The sequence below is a fragment of the Centruroides sculpturatus genome, unplaced genomic scaffold, assembly GCF_000671375.1.
Source record: "Centruroides sculpturatus isolate CEXI.00-Female unplaced genomic scaffold, Cexi_2.0 scaffold136, whole genome shotgun sequence".
In the NCBI taxonomy this organism is placed as follows: Eukaryota; Metazoa; Arthropoda; class Arachnida; order Scorpiones; family Buthidae; genus Centruroides; species Centruroides sculpturatus.
In genome coordinates this window covers 177,080-192,664 of record NW_019384534.1, presented here as the reverse complement: position 1 = coordinate 192,664, position 15,585 = coordinate 177,080, and the positions used below count along the sequence as shown (strand labels likewise).

Sequence of the window (15,585 nt, the reverse complement as noted above, 5' to 3'; positions counted from 1 at the left end):
TTTTGCCTACCTTAAATGCATAGAAAGCTCTAGAAACTAAAGAGAAATAAATAAAGAATGATTGGCAGGTAGAGAAAGCAGACATTTACACAAAAATCAACATCCTAAAAGTATAAGGATATGTTTTTAAGGGGACAGGGATTAAAACAATGCATAAGCTATATGTACAAATTACATAACAATGCTTACTTTGAAATAATTCTTCAATATGAGATTCAGATGGGCAGTAATAGAAAACAATAGGATTTGCACCTTTTATAGTATCAATAACATGTTGCTGTAATTAAAAAAAGTTTATTATATTAAAGCAAAAATATATTTAAAGTTGATATGACTAAGGAGTATCATATAATTCAAAAACTACAATTGAGTAATAGCATAATTTTTCTTAAGCCAATTTAAATTGCTTTTCTCAGAGTGAATACTTCCCCCCTCTTGTTAATTTTAATAGTTTGCATAAAGCCTGAAAGCTAATCCTGAAACCTAAATCCTGAGTGGTATGCATCAGCCTACCACTCAGGATTAAGGTTTCAGGATTAGCTTTCAGGATTTAGATTTATATCTATCTAGAACGGTTCAAATTTTCAACTAATTGATCTAGATCAGGTGGCGCAAACTGGCACCTCGTAGGCTGGATACGGCCCATTAAGGCTTCGTATCTGGCCCGTGCCCTTGGTTTCTTTTCTAAAAATCGATATTTCTAACATTTTGAAGGGATTAAAACAAAAAATTCAAAGTCTACCTGTTTACATAAATCAAAGGTCTGTTGTTAGAGCCATTTTTTAATTACAGTGTGTTTCGATATGCCAAATAATGATTGAATACAGCCTGTGTCTGATATACATCTATTTGATTGGCTCTTTGCTGCATTTGAGTTTGAGACCCCTGATCTAGATAGTATCAAGCCAGTCTGTCACCACCCAGTTTTTCTTCCTACTGTAGGTCTGGCCAAACCTGTAATATGCAAGAAAACAGGCTTTTCCTAAGAGTAAATCTGAATCATTTCGAATAAATTAGACCCACTTTTCACAGTTGATCAGAATTATTTGCTCCAAGAAAAGCAACTTGACTTGGATTTATGTTTGAGATGCTTCCTTAAGAAGTGCAGAGAGATACTCATAAGACAAAATATGATATATAAATCTATAAATAAAATTACTTATAATTAGCATTCAGCACACCAAAAACAATTTGTACAGTACATCAGTTAATAATTCAATGTCTATTGTTATTACATACTGCAAAGTACATAATTGACAATAAACAGACAAAGTGAAGTGTTTCTCTGTTGAATCATTTCCACAAAATAGCATTTTATAACCAGAAAATATACAGCTCATTTTTAATTTATAATATAGATGTTAAAACATATGAGAAATGTAAATGATAGTGCCTATACTGTACTCAAAAATCCATAAAAGGACATTTACATCAACAGTTGTGTCTTTTATAAGTAGGAAAATATTATGTATAACAAACAGAATATAAAAGTGTTTCATTTAGTTTTCATATTTACATGTTAAAAAAATCTAATCAAGTGAAATGTTAGATATAAAAAAAATAATAATGCTGCCATTGTTAAACCTCAACTAATTTAAAATAGTTTATGAATGATTTAAATCTGATAATACCAGTACAAAATTTAAAAAAAAACATGTTTATCACATTAAAAAAATACAATATGTAGTGAATATATTATAGACTTATCACGCTTACTGAGGACATCAAAATCACACTTCCATCATTAGAATGCAACTTTATTTCTAGTGTACATTTCAGTCCTTAAGACCCTCTTCAGCCATACATGAATAAGTAGATATCTGCTTTAGATCTACATGTTAGTATAATATTCATTTATTAAACTGGAATTGAACTAATTAAATATGACTTTAGGAACTACTGTAATCTAACTATGTCTTTAGGAAAATACTGTAAATGTTTTTAATGAATGAGTATTATGCTAATGTATAGATCTAAAGCAGGTACCCATTTATTTGTTGGCTGAAGAGAGTCTTAGGAACAAAATTATACCAGAAATAATGTTGCATTCTAATAATACAAGTGTAATTTTGATGTCCTCAGTAAGTGTGATAAGTCTTTGATATCTCCAGTACACAATGTATGAGATACCTTTAAATAAAATCAAGACAAGAAGCTTTAATATACAGTGATACCCCGAACTTACGCGATAGGTGGGACCGAGCGATAACCGCATAAGTCGAATTCGCATAAGTCGGGGTATAATTTTGCAATTTGTGTAAAACCCAAGTCGGATGTATGTAAGCTAATAAATGTTCTCGTTAATCTTATCTCGTCTTTTGATTCATTCGCGGTTACAAGAAATCCCCACATAGAGTCTCTCAAATCTCCGTACATATAACAAAACACAGAAATAAATAACACAAAATAAATTGTGGCTATGTGTCGATTCCGCGCGACACGTCTGAACATGTAAGCCAAACAATAGTGTGGAGGGGATTGAGTAATCGAGAGTTGCTTGGTGCTGAAACAAAAGATGAATCGACGAGATTTGAAAATCGTGTAACTCCGGGTTCGCGTAAGTCGGGGTAGCATAAGTTGAGGTATTACTGTATTATAAAAAACACAGTATATTTAGGCATATGTAAAGTAATATATTTCACTTACTTTCAAATTAACAAAAACTGTAATTATGTTCATTTTACTGAAGTTTTCAATCATATTCTTCATTGCCTGAAAATAAATTAATATTTATTATTTTTTCAACATTCAAAATTATGCATGCAACATAGTTATGATCTTCGAATGTTAAAGGTAACATCTATATCACTGTTTGGTTCATTTTGTCTTTGTACAAACTTTAACTTTCAAATTTTAGTTTACGTAAAAAGAAAAAAATTACAAAAAATTTATGTAAAAAAGTTCATTCAGGACTTTAAGAAGGACAAATTATTCTTACAATAAAGAAAAATTAAATACAATGGAACCCCGGTTAACGAACGTAATCTGTTCCAAGAGTCCATTTGTTAAACGAATTTTTGTTAACCGAAGCAAATTTTCCCATAGAAATTAATGCAAATACAATTAATCCATTCTAGCCGTCAGTATTTTTGTAATTTTATTTGTAAAATGCGTTTTCTTTGATGAAAATATAAGAAAATGTAGTATCTATCATTACAGCAACAAATATGTAAACTTTATTTAATAAAGTAGCACTTGTACATACCTTTGTTTCTATGGAGCTTAAGGCTTGAAAGAGGAATCCCCCTCCATAAAAATATTGGGTAGCACTGCATCGGGAGTTTCTTCGAGTCGAGGTCTCTTTTGATAAGGAACAAGAAAGTGGTCTAAAGTTGATTGTATTACTCTCTTAATCAAAATTTTTCTAAAATGTGATAGCACAGTGTCATTCATTAAATTAATGACCCTATTAGCCACAACTTTGTTAGGATGGTGCTTCTCGATAAATTCCTGCACATCATTCCATTTTCTGCAAATTTCCTTGATCTCAGCACTGGTGATTTCTTCCCTAGCCTCTTCCTCTGACAAATGCTCTTCTTGTAAGACTTTCATCTGTTCTTTCTGCATGGCAACCAGCTCTTCTGTCATTAGTTCATTTTGATGGTCTTTTAGCAACTCCTCCACGTCTGCATCATCTACCTCTATCAACAAACTCTTGCCAATGGACACAATTTCATGCACTACACCAGGAGAGCTCTCTTCTTCAAATTCCTGAAAGTTTTGCTCTGGGACACAAGTTGGCCAAAGTTTCCTCCAGGCCGATTGCAAAGTGTGGTGAGAGACCTCACTCCAGGCTTTGTCAATAAGGTTGATATGAGGGCTGTTCAAAAAGTATCGGACCTTTGGTCGGCAAAAATACATTTATTGATTTTGAGGTAAACCCTAATCCCCTTCAAAGTAGTCTCCTTGGTAGTGTATACACTTCTCCCAGCATTCCTGCCATTGCTGGAAACACTGCTGGAACGAATCCTTTGGAATGGCCATCAGCCGGTCTGTCGCATTCCGCACGATGTCTTCTCTCGACTAAAATCGGGTTCCTTTTAGTGGCATTTTCAGCTTGGGAAATAGCCAAAAGTCACACGGAGCCATGTGGGGAGAGTACGGAGCATGACAAACCACAGGAGTGTTGTGTTTGTGATGAAAGCCTGAATCAGATGCACAGAATGGGCAGATGCATTATCACGATGGAGATGGCAAGTTTTGATCAACCACAGATCTGGTTGTTTGCGTCACACAGCATCGGAAAGACGACGAAGGACCTCCTGGTAGTACTCCTTTGCGATGGTTTGGCCTTGTGGTGCGTACTCACGATACACCACCCCACGAGAGTCGAAAAAACTGTCAACATGATCTTGATATTGCTGCGGACCTGCAGCACTTTATTTGGCCTCGAGGATTGTCCCCGAAAGCCTGCTGAATCTTGCAAATGGTTTACGCTTGGGTATCGCCAAGATTTTTGGCAAAATTTGATGTAATATCGCTGCTCACGTTGTTCAGTCATTTTCCAACTTAGCGGAATCCGACGAGAGCTCACTACATGTCCTCACTCATAGGCCGACTGCCAACAACTGACGCTTCCTGCAGGCAAGAAAAAATTCAGAGCTGTGCATGACTGTCCCCTCCACAACTCCACCGAAAGAGGCCTCCCATGCATCATTGGTTTACGCGGAAAAAATAAAAGTCCGATACTTTTTGAACAGACCTCGTACAATGCAGGATGTTAAAATGCTCCTTCCAAAAAGCTCTAAGAGTTAAGTCAGTATCATTGGTAACCTGAAAACACAGGGTAAACAGCACTTTGGTATACAGCTTTTTAAAATTGGAAATCTCCTGCTGATCCATTGGTTGCAGTAATGGAGTTGTGTTGGGTGGAAGGAATTTGACCTTGATGAAGTCATGTTCACTATCCAAGTCGTCCTCCAAATTTGGTGGATGTGCTGGAGCATTATCCATTAACAGAAGACATCTAAGTGGAAGATCCATTTCCTGAAGATAATTTTTAATGGTAGGAGCAAACACTTCTGTGAGCCAATCCATGAATAAAGTCAGAGTTACCCATGCCTTACTATTTGCCTTCCATTGTACAGGCAGTTTGGACTTTATGACATTTTTGCTCTTAAAGGCACGGAGATTTTCAGCATTGTAGACTAAAAGTGGGTTGATTTTGAGTGTCCTTCATGGGCTTGTGCCCGGGAAGTGCTTTCTCTTCTTGGGTTATGTATGTTCATCTAGGCATTCTCTTCCAAACAGGACCGGTCTCATCACAATTAAACACTTGATTCCAGACGTATCCTTCACTTTTTACAAACTCTGCGAATTCATCTACAAATGCTTTTGCTGCTTTTTCATCTGAACTTGAAGCCTCCCTGTGTCTTATGACACTGTGAATGCCAGTTCGTCAACAAAACCTATCAAACTACCTCAGCTCGCTTTAAAGTCCTGCCTGTCTGCACTTGTACTGGGTGTCTGGGTCAACAAGTCATTGTATAAATTTTTAGCCTTTTCACAAATTATTGCTTCACTAACACCTTCTCCAGCAAGTTGCTTTTCATTGATCCTTATTAGCAACAGTTTTTCAACTTCATCTAAAACTTTAGATCTTTGTTTCGATATCACATTCACTCCTTTAGCCACATTATATTCTTTAGTGATGTCAGAAATACGAATGTCATTCTCGTATTTTGCAATAATTTCTTTCTTTAATGCTACACTAAAACATTTTCCATTTCCACTGTCACTTCTCTCTTTCTTTGGTGCCATATTGATTAAATATACAGTATAAATAACAAAACTAAAAAACAAAGTTTAGCACACTCGAAAAAGCAATGCTTACCTCGCACACGCCTAAGAGCAACTGAAATTTGTGAGGTTCCAGAACAGCTGGAAACTATGGGTTGATGCAAAAGTTTGTCCCGTTTTTAGCACCAGCTGGCTAAAAATGCAACACTGAAGTGTTATTTCCTTCACAAATGTAAAATTTTGATGTTGTTTGACAAAAGGGATCTCAGATAGTACTTGAGAATAAAGTTGTGTTTTTAAAATTTTGTTAAGCATTACAAATGGCAGAAAATAAGGAGCATTTTCGACATATTAAGCTTTTTTTTATTTCTGAAAAGGCAAGAATGCTTTGCAGACACAAAATAAGATGTTCTGTGTATGGTCAGGAAGCCATTGATGATTTCACCTGCCATAAGTGGTTCAGGAAGTTTCGTGAAAGTGAGCTTACAAATTTGACACAAAAAGCCGTTAAGTTAGTTATCCGAATTTTGTTCATTATCCGAGACAAAATTTTTGGAAAATAAAAGTTCGTTAACCGATTTGGTCGTTAACCAGGACGTTCGTTAACCGGGGTTCCACTGTAGTATGATGTGTCAGAGCTATAAATTATATTTTAAAAGTAGCAACAGCTGATAATACATGTAAAATTCAATAGAAAATACACAAAAAAAATTAGTAACAATTAATATGAATTTAATACGATGTTAAAACACCACTTACAACAGCCATTGTATAATCGCAACTTATGATATATTCACCGTCGATCACTACGAAATAATTTTGAAAATCTTTATTATCTAAACACGAAAAGATAAAATGGCAATTTATATACGCTAAAAACATAGAAGACAAACATTTTACTCCATTAAAGTAACTAACCTGGGAGTTTCTGTGTAATTTTACTGGTAAGATAATCGGTAGCAGGAAACAATACTGTTCTATCAGGTTGGACGAATAAATATTTTTGTCCCTGTGAGGTCTGAAATTTTTTTTTAATTATATTTTTGCTAAAGACTCATTTCATGTAGCACAGTAAATTTCTTACCAGTTTATCTTTAAATGTTATTTTTGGTCTTGCTTGTTGAAATAGGATTATCATCAATGCAAGGGACATACCAATAATAATTCCATACTGAAATATTTTACAATTATAACACATACGTAAAAATTAGCATACAAATTAAGACAACATACTCACTTCCAACCCGATTACAAATGAACAAATAAAAGTAGCAAGAAAAGGTAACAGATCAAGTTCTGCAATATTGCATTTTTATTATTATTATAAATAATATATCCAAGAATTTTTATGATGTTCGGATAAGCTCACTGTTTGTCCTCCACATAACTGGAATATCTTTGTAATGCACCATATTAAGAACGGCAACAATTATGATGGCACTTAAAGACGGCTTAGGAATGTAACGAAAATATGGAGACAAGACGCACAATGCAAGAATTACTGTAGTTCCTGTAATAAAAAAATATACTTTATAATTACTGATGGAGATAGCAGTTTAATTAATATATGCACGCACTAAAAACTCATACCTGTAAATACTCCGCCAAACTGAGTTTTGACACCGCTGCTATAATTTATTGCAGTCCTGTAAACAAATTAATTATTATTAATCTTTAAGCTTACACTTTTTGATGTTATAGTTTAATAAAATTAAGCATAATGATTTGATCTGATTTATTCTGTTATTCAGTAAAGATAAAATTATAACTATAAAATTAAAAATACAGCTAAACATTTTATATTTGGGATAATTGGATATTTTCAAATGTCCTGAATGTTGAATTCACTTGGCTTTTCATTTCAACTGTATAGTGGAGTGGAGAGTATGGCTTGGAGATGATAATACTATGTTCTCAGATGTTCAGATGAGGTCAGAGAGAGAGAGAGAGAAAGATTACATACTACTTATCTGGGAAAGACATTCAGGTATGGGTGAGGTCTGAGATCAGATAAAGGGTGTAGAGAGAGCCAATCCACAATCTAGATTCACAAGGAGCCATCCAATCCCCAAAGGTCATACCAGAACATTACAACATGTAATGTGTGATGAGCTAAATGAATTAATATACTAAATGCTGGGCATTCTGTATAAATTGTAGAGGCGTATCTGCAATGAACCTGCATATGAACATCAAGCTCTGCTTAGTCAGGCTTGAGAAAACAAAAGTTAGCTTTCACTCTGACCATATAACGAATATACAGTGGTGCCTTGTACTTTGAATTTAATTCATTCCAGGAGGCCATTCATTGTCCAAATCAATTTTTTCACATTAGAAATAATGGAAAGTGAATTAATCCATTACCAGACCTTAAACAATACTTAACAAAACAATAAGTTTTTTTTAAATGAATATTTCATTTCGATAAACTTAAAACAGCAAACACACATAATTTAAGGTAAAAATAACACAATTAAATGACCTAATAAGTTAAAACATGAAAACAATAAATAAAATACATAAATATTGTATAATAAAATGAAAATTGCATAAACTAGTCGCACACCATCAACTTCAGCATCTTAGCAAGGCCACCAGATGTACAGCTTTTGTGCTTTGTAATAAGTTCCTTTTTCACCTCAATTGTTGATATAATAATCTTTCTCTTAAACTCAGTTGCCTCCACACACTTCTCAGATGACATAATAAATAAATAAAAGTTATAGTGCATTGAACAGACAGTTTTTGCATACTGAGTAAGGATAGCTGTCAAAAAGTTGTCCTTATTTAACATAGATGTATAATTTATAACATTTCAGAAATTTAACACATTATTGCTAATGTGAGATTGTATTTGTTGTTTAGAACCTTATTTTAAACTTTTTTCTTCACATTTTGTTTGAATAAAATCAAGTTGTAATGTCCTGGGATAAAAGATATAGCATACATACAGTATGCTTTATAAGTGTCAGAGAGGGTATAATGCCTTACATACATATAGTAAAAAAAATTGTAATGTGTATGATGAAAATGCTCCAAAACTTTGAGCATGTCAAATGTGTTTAAGGTTCTGCTTGGGAAATTTTGAACTAAAGCTTACAAAACATACGAGGTGCTCAAAAGCTGTCAACAAAGAAAAACTGCAGGAACAAATTGTTAAATCAATAAATAGCACACAATACAGTATATGTAATTAAACACACAGCACTTGCAGCATAAATTGTATTTATGATGCAAGTGCTCTCATTATGTTTTCAGTTCTTTTTTCATACTTTATTTTCAATGTGTTTGATTACGTATAAAACAAAGTTAAAATTTAAATACAGTGGTGCCTTGTATAACATACTTAATCCCTTCTAGGTGCACGTCCATTAAGTGAAAAGTCCGTTATACGAAATGCATTTTCCCATAGAACTACATGTTAAAACATATAATTCGTTCTGCAGCATAAATACAATTTATGCTGCAAGCACATTTTTCCACTGTACACACATTGGGAAAATATGCTTGAAGCATAAACACAATTTATAGCCTTTGAATGCCAATTTATAGCCTGTTGTTTGAACTCAGATGCAAATTTTTGTTGAATTTAGCATTCAAACTGAAGTCCTTCAAAGTACAGTGGTATCTTGTATAACATACACCTTGAATAACAGAAGCTGTGAACAACGGACTTTCTGTTTGGCCGTTACATGAGGCAAACATTTCTGTGAACAAGTTGCGAATGATGTTTCCACTCTTTTGCCGTTGCCAATGACAATCTACTATTTTTAGAATATATTAGTATTATTAGAATATATTATTAATATATCTGAAGTACAGAGCTTCCGTTGGGATTCAGCTTGCTCCCTTGTTTATTACATATTGTACATCACCTCAGTGCAGGGTATTTACATTTATTCAAGTGTTGTGAAAATCATGGCTTCTAAAAAAACAGAAAGGTGATTTCAATTGAAACAAATCATCAGGAGTGAAAGTTGACAAGGACTTCTTTGTCAAACAGGGAGAGGTTCAGGAGTTTACCAACACTCATTATCCAAACAGAGCTGAGGCCAACAGGATCAATAATCTCTACAATGACACCCTTGCCCGTCATTTCCAACAGGTGTTGAAGAAGAGAGAGAAACAGACCACCTTGGACATGTTTTTTCAAGAAGCCAACTGCCAAAAAACAAAGGATAGAACAAGAGGAGTTCACTCTACAAGCCCCGGTAGCCTCTGCTGAATCTGACTCTGATTAAAAACCAATAAAAAGAGACCTACTGCAATGTATAAAAAGTCTATCTGTATGAATGTGTGAAGAAAGTGTTCCTCCACCTCCTCCTCACATCATCTGACTACCCGGCATAATTGGTGACTGCTCCATTTTTATTTTTTTATGGTACAGTATGGTTATTTTATGATGCAAAACAAATTACTGTATATGTTTTAACATGTATTTCTATGGGAAAATGCATTTCGTATAACAGACTTTTCACTTAATGAACGTGCACCTGGAACGAATTAAGTACGTTATAGGAGGCACCACTGTATTTACATTTTAACTTTGTTTTAAAATGCAATTACTATGAAATACTCATACTCTCAGTATTCTTACTCTATAATACCTCTTAAATGTCACCAAGAGATATCAGAATTGCAAATCCAACTAATCTTCTTTAAAATATAATTGCAATAACATCGCTTATTCGCACAATATGGCAACTGATAAATCTTGCATGTTTTCATATTCAACTTATGAATGCATCCTGCATGAAAGATTTCACGTGGCACAACTAAAACAAATATTAGGAGGCCTAAATTAAAACACACAAACCTACATTCTCTCTTGTAATAGTGTGTATGAAGAATAAACTTATTCTATATACTCATGTATCAGCGTATTTGTCTCATACAATTCTTTTCCCTGTATTTGAATTTTTCTTTATTTATTTATTTACAAAGATTAGGAGGACCTGGGCTGCCCACAGCTATGCTACTGATACAGATTATGCTATTTACAATTAACTCTAAAAATGTTTTTAAAAAGGCATCGAGTTGCCTTACTGAAACTTTTTAAACCAATCTATAATCAAATTAAATGAAAAAATTGTATATCTATTCACAAATTGTTTCACAAAGAATAAAAAGCAATGTGAATAATGAAATTTATTGTTCTATGTAATAATAAATAATGCAAGTATTATGTTTCTTACCTTGAAAAACTTCCAGTAGCAGGAAATGAAGAAACAAATGAACCCATTATGTTACCAATTCCTAAAATAAATAAATTAATTAAAAACTCAAATGATTTTTAGATTAAGCGTATTAATATAAAATGCATTTTAATAGATCTAATTGCAAAATTTTAAATAAAATATGTTGATAACATAGTATAATAGGAACGATTAATGATGGTTTTTGGAAGATGCCATAAATCATCAAAACTTTTAGCCCTTTACAAATGCATTTAGACCAGGCAGTCAATCAAACCACAGAATTAAAGCTGGCTCCGTAGGCTCCACACATACCACATTTGCCAAGTGCTGAGCAAACATTTGGCCAATGTTGAGCAGTGTAGATTATTTACTCTTGACTAATGTCTGGAATTTGCCATTTCCTACTCCTTGTCACTATATTATGCTAAATCAAAGGGGACAAATAGGCAATTATGTGGTAATCAGGAAATACAGAATGTGTGGTGCCTGCTTAATACAGTTTAATAAGTATTTACACTATCAGAATTGACTCTGAGCAAGACTTGAATCTGCAATTTCATGTGGAGCAATGCTTACACAAATTAATTATAACTGCAAAAAAGTATCGCAATGTAATCTGGCGTTGTTTGGCTTTACAAATTTATTGGATTTCATGAGGTTTGTTTATGTATAAATTATATTACTACTTGCAAAATCTTTTAATAAATCAGATACAAGTGAAGTCTACATAAAAAGTGCAATGTAACTATTTTCCATATTATAACTTTCAGAATACAAAATTTGAATATATTTCAAGACTAATACATAATAGCATAACTAGAGCCAATATTAGAAGGACCCAAATTAGAATGTACAAACTTCAAACTTACATTCATTCCAGTAATCATTTTGGATGTAGCCACTAACACTGTGGAAGAAGATTAAACTCAGATATTGTATACATATTATATACATAGTCTATTGCTTAAATGGATTGATAGGTGTACAAAGCATAGTGTTCTGTTATCACATACTTAATAAAAAATCAGTCTTATTAAAATGACTGATTTCTCCTTAAGTATAAGATAACAGAAAAGACTTTACATTTTATCCAACTAAGGAACCACTTTCTTACAAGCAAAATCAATAGAAACTTCAGCTGCTTTCAATATTTTTAGTTTTCCTCTGTGTAAATATGAACAGTAACACAGGCAAGTTTAAAGATTGCACAAAGTCCTTATTTCAAATCACCACCATCAAAACACTTAATTACATCTGGTTTTCTGCTATGCATAACATCCTTATGAGCCCTTACAGTTTTTTTATTACCTTAGTACTCATCTTGCTAATGGATGCACAAACTAAATCCAGATAAAGCACACTATAATGACTTGTTAATAATTTTAATCAAGTAATCTACTATGAAATCTATTGTTTTTTCCTTTGATATATTAACTGGAGACAAGGAGGCATCAAGTATTATTAATATTAACCAATAACTGAATGTTATTTTATAAATATTACTGGCAGCTTCACTGATGCTAACAAAAACTTCCCAGAACTGAAGTAAATAACAGAAGATTTTACATTGAAGATTAAACATTTGCTTATACAAAATGTTTAACTGTGATAATATTGCAATTTATTGGAAAAAGTTGCAAGCAAAATATTTTTTTTTGGTTAGAAAAACAGGTTAAGGGATATACGAGGTATATAAAGCTTTGAAGGACAAGTTTACCCTGATGTCTATTATTAATGCCACTGGTATTGTTTCTCCTTAACCCTTTACTACTTAATTGTTCAGAAAGTCTGAATAGGTACTTTAAAGGCATTGATAAGAATATACTTCCTGTTGCTTCATTCACATCCAAGTGGATGAAATACTCAAATGATTTTTTCTGAGTACACAAGTGAGCATGTTAGTCCTATTGTTGAAAAAAATACTGTAGAGAAAACAACCTCGACAATGCTTTTTCATCTTGTTATTGTTGGTAATTGTGCTGCTCATCCATTTGGCATTACCAGATATAGTGGTAACATCCACATTGTGCTTTTACCATGTATTATGACATCATTACTGCAATCATATGATCAAGGTCAAATAGCCACAATAAGCCTTACAATAAAATGAATTATATTTTGCATATAGTAAGTGCTACTGATAGAGAAGAAACTCCAAAGTATCTTTGCAAAAGGTCCGGAAAGATATATAAAGTTGGCAATTGCAACCTTGAGATGTTCTCAATAGACTAACAGTCTCAATGAGAAATGGAACTATAATGAAATTAAATTAATGGAGTTTTTAAAATTGTTCACTTCTCTAAAGCAGTAAATGATTTTAAAAACTTTTGAACGACAATAATAAACACAGCAATATTGGTTTTGGCTAAGGAGACTTGGAGGAGGGTGAAAGTTGATAAAGATGATATTGAAGAGATTTTAGCATTCTGACAGATAAGCATGATCAAGAACTGACAAAAAGAGCCAAGTCAATTGCAAGAGGAATGAATATGAATTGTAACCAATAGTAACAGCAAACGATGTAAAATTAAAGTCACCCAGGAACTGAATGTGGAGCACTTGTGTAAGATTTTCACTAAAATTGGCAGTGTACAATAATTGCAGAAAAGTATGGCTTTAATTTTGAAAGTGTGTATAGGTTTAGAGCAGGATGTTTAAAAAGAACCGTATGATAGAAAAATTATGTGAAGCTAAGCAGTCAAGCATACTGTCATATTTCAATATTATATCAGCCATAGCAGATAACAAACTTCAACCTTTGACAGAGAAGCAGGCAGACAAAGCGTACATGCTAGTGATCGGCTTGTCCTGATGGATTCGTAGATAATCCACTTCCTTTCTTTCCTACAACTCAGTGCTCTGCATCGTCCACAAATCATCCTAACAACTACCACTACTTCTCAGACCTGTCAATGCATTTGTCGTCTTCCTAATTCTGATGGTAAATAAAACTACATTGTACATATATCTACACTATATCTACTTTATACAAACTGTGTATTTATTATATTTCTGCTTTTACTATATGTTAGTGCTATTTATTATAATTTGGTACATTATATTTTGTGTCTGTAAATGCTCAAAAAATTATCCCACACAAATTAATGGTAATTGTTTCTTTGCTTTACACCATTTTGACTTACGAAAAGTTTCATAAAGTGGAGAGGGGATACTTGTATTGTTTAGGATTAAAATTAATTCATTAATTTTTACATATTAATTTCCTATTTTAATTCAAATATTAAAGTATCTCTTGTTGAATAAATAAATAACTTTTAAAATATGAATATACTTACCTAAAGCTATCATTTCTTGTGATGCATCAAGTTTCTTTCCTTTAGCTAAAGAGGAAACAAATATCAATGTATTTCTGAAACAATTTTAATTTCTGAATCCAATTTAATAATATATATATTATAAAACAAATGTGTTTTAAGAAATTTTGTAAAAGATACTTTATATTGCAGTGTTTAGATTAGGTCTTCTCTCTTGTTTTGCATCTTATTTTGTATACTTATATACTGTCCATTTCTTGTTATTTGTTTTCATTGAATGTATACTTTTTATTGAATTTATTACTTTTATTTATTATTTACCTTTTTCATTTTAATGGGAATCTTTTTTGTAATGTTTTGCTCAGGTGTGGTAATCACAGATTGTTGTATTTAAAAATAAAAACACAGTAAAAACTGCAAAAGTCAGAACTTGAGTAAGGTGGAAACTTTACGAAGTAAAGGCAATTACATTAACCTAACAAACATTCTCAAAGCCAAAACCTATGAGATGCAAATGGAATGGGAGAAATCATGCTATTGCAACCCAAATTACCTCCTATCACATATGCTTTTATGTTTGTTTTCCTACCTGTTTCATCTGTTACTGTTGCATGTAATAATTTTCTTCTGTCTATGAAAGTGATTCTTGCAATAATCTGCTCCTCCATTCCTTTTTTGTTCAATATCAAATTTAGAAGTACAAGACCACACAAAAATTTGTGTGGTCTTATTCCACATCAGTGCAGTGTCATCCATTAGGAAAAATTATTTTTGTTAGAGTTTCAAAGGTACTCTGAAGGGTTCAAGCTTCCATTTCTCTTGCAATGTTATTCTAATGTTTTTACTTTTGTGCTTGTATCCTCAGATATTGATGATAAAAATCTTCTCAAAATTGTGGAATCACAAACTAAAAAACAAAAGATTACATTGGCCAGCAAAGAGAAGATTCTGAGCCTTTAAATCAAATACAAGTTTTCTGCTAATAAAAGCTTTGAAGAGAATTTTTTTTTATAAAGGATACACACAGTCTTTTCAATAAATTTTCATTAAAACATCAACGACAACCAACGTACAGAATGTAAATATGATAAGACATTTTTCACTCAATCTCATGAAAGGAAAAAGAATCATTTTCTGAGAACTTATGTAGGCAATAAAAACAGTAAAAAAGTGGTAAAACTAGAAAACCTGAAAGACATTAAAAAATAATCCTCTCAAGTTCTGGCATTTATAGGTTTTACTACAAACAATTTTACAAATTTATAAGTAATGATTCATAGGAATATAATTATTAATTATTAAAATGTATTATTCCTCTTAGTATTCACTGGATAGCAAAACTTTGAACTCTCATGTGAAATTTTGTACAAAAT

At 32.7% G+C, this 15,585-nt stretch overlaps 1 protein-coding gene across 5 annotated transcripts in view; it reads right to left on the bottom strand.

The window, feature by feature from the left end:
• LOC111623122 (sodium-independent sulfate anion transporter-like) overlaps positions 1-15,585 on the bottom strand; it is a 40,689-nt gene that overhangs the window by 1,203 nt on the left and 23,901 nt on the right. For 2 of the 5 annotated variants that reach the window (XM_023365608.1, XM_023365605.1), the window contains 10 exons: positions 14,234-14,278; positions 10,935-10,995; positions 7,330-7,385; positions 7,109-7,249; positions 6,977-7,035; positions 6,824-6,910; positions 6,658-6,757; positions 6,499-6,575; positions 2,647-2,712; positions 190-277 (listed from right to left, as the gene is read on the bottom strand). In XM_023365608.1, the coding sequence (XP_023221376.1) occupies positions 190-277; positions 2,647-2,712; positions 6,499-6,575; positions 6,658-6,757; positions 6,824-6,910; positions 6,977-7,035; positions 7,109-7,249; positions 7,330-7,385; positions 10,935-10,995; positions 14,234-14,278 (780 nt within the window). Of the gene's footprint in view, positions 1-10; positions 105-189; positions 278-2,646; positions 2,713-6,498; positions 6,576-6,657; positions 6,758-6,823; positions 6,911-6,976; positions 7,036-7,108; positions 7,250-7,329; positions 7,386-10,934; positions 10,996-14,233; positions 14,279-15,585 lie in introns of all 5 variants that reach the window. The other 3 variants (XR_002756392.1, XM_023365607.1, XM_023365606.1) reach the window with 3 other exon arrangements.